A 1,114-nucleotide genomic window follows, 5' to 3' on the forward strand; every position below is an offset into this window, starting at 1 on the left:
TATTTAAATACGTACTTAGCCGGTAATTTATAGAGATAACCATGACCTTCATCACTCCATAAAATAACTCTGTCCGCAGCTAAAAAGTCTCCAGCCATCCAGCGTTCGCCGCATGGTGCAGTAATTGAACATAGAAGAGAGAAATCACCGGCATCGTATATCTAATTGAAATGATATATCAGTAGAAATGAAGCTATTCAATTCAAAAAAGATATAAGAACAAATAAAATGTACCTGCCAATGTTTGGAACACACAATTAATACAGTTCTTTGATTGTATGGGCAACAAGTCATTGCAAGTGCATTTAGACATCGTATTTGTTTGCTTTCATGTTCATAAAGTGGTTCACTATTACGATTCTCGTGCCCAAGGAGAGTCCACACCTTGACTGTACCAGTTGTTGTTAGGGCCAGCACAACATCGTCTTTAAATGAATGGAAGCGCCTGTTGCGCGTTAACTACATCTAAGAAGGTGTCATAGCAATTTAAGCAAAAGAACTCTCAATAAGAGTCAACAAAGTGACACCTTACAGATGTTATAAATGCATAAGAAAATATAGATGTTTTACATAGTTATAAAATAACATTCTAGCATTGCGAAATATACACATTAAAAATAAATAAAAATATTTAAAAAAGTTACTAATTACAATAATTCATAACGGAAATCATGTAATATAATAATATTTCAAGCAAAATAAAACTTTCCATGTTAAAATAAATGATCATATTCATACACTACTATCAATTCATGCTCATTTGAATCGTGCATAAGGCATCTTGCAAATCTAGTGTATAATTGATTTACAAATATACTTTAGCTATATAAAGAAAAGAAATCCAATAAAACATTCATTTTCTTCAACATAAATTTTATATAAATTAATGAAGCTCTAGACTAAATTTTTAAGATACCATGTATTAAAGACTATGGTGCTTATGATTAATATACATGTATGTAGCTAAGCTATAATTCCAAACATATCTAATGTGCAAATACTGTGCAAAACTCTTGATCAATTATAGTACATGCAATTACATTTTTTATATTATTTACATTCATTTTTTATTCAAATTTTTATTTTAAATGCGTTTTTTTAAAATTTTAATACT

General features: G+C 29.3%; 1 protein-coding gene across 1 annotated transcript in view; it reads right to left on the reverse strand.

Annotated features, from left to right (window-relative positions):
* Window positions 1–1,114, reverse strand: part of LOC108570305 (WD repeat-containing protein 7) — a 13,724-nt gene that overhangs the window by 9,546 nt on the left and 3,064 nt on the right. The window contains exons 5-6 of the mRNA XM_017932143.1: window positions 235–425; window positions 16–161 (exon numbers count right to left, since the gene is read on the reverse strand). Coding sequence (XP_017787632.1) covers window positions 16–161; window positions 235–425 — 337 coding nt within the window. The remainder of the gene's footprint in view (window positions 1–15; window positions 162–234; window positions 426–1,114) is intronic.

Source organism: Habropoda laboriosa, unplaced genomic scaffold, assembly GCF_001263275.1.
Source record: "Habropoda laboriosa isolate 0110345459 unplaced genomic scaffold, ASM126327v1 scaffold68, whole genome shotgun sequence".
Taxonomy (NCBI): domain Eukaryota; kingdom Metazoa; phylum Arthropoda; class Insecta; order Hymenoptera; family Apidae; genus Habropoda; species Habropoda laboriosa.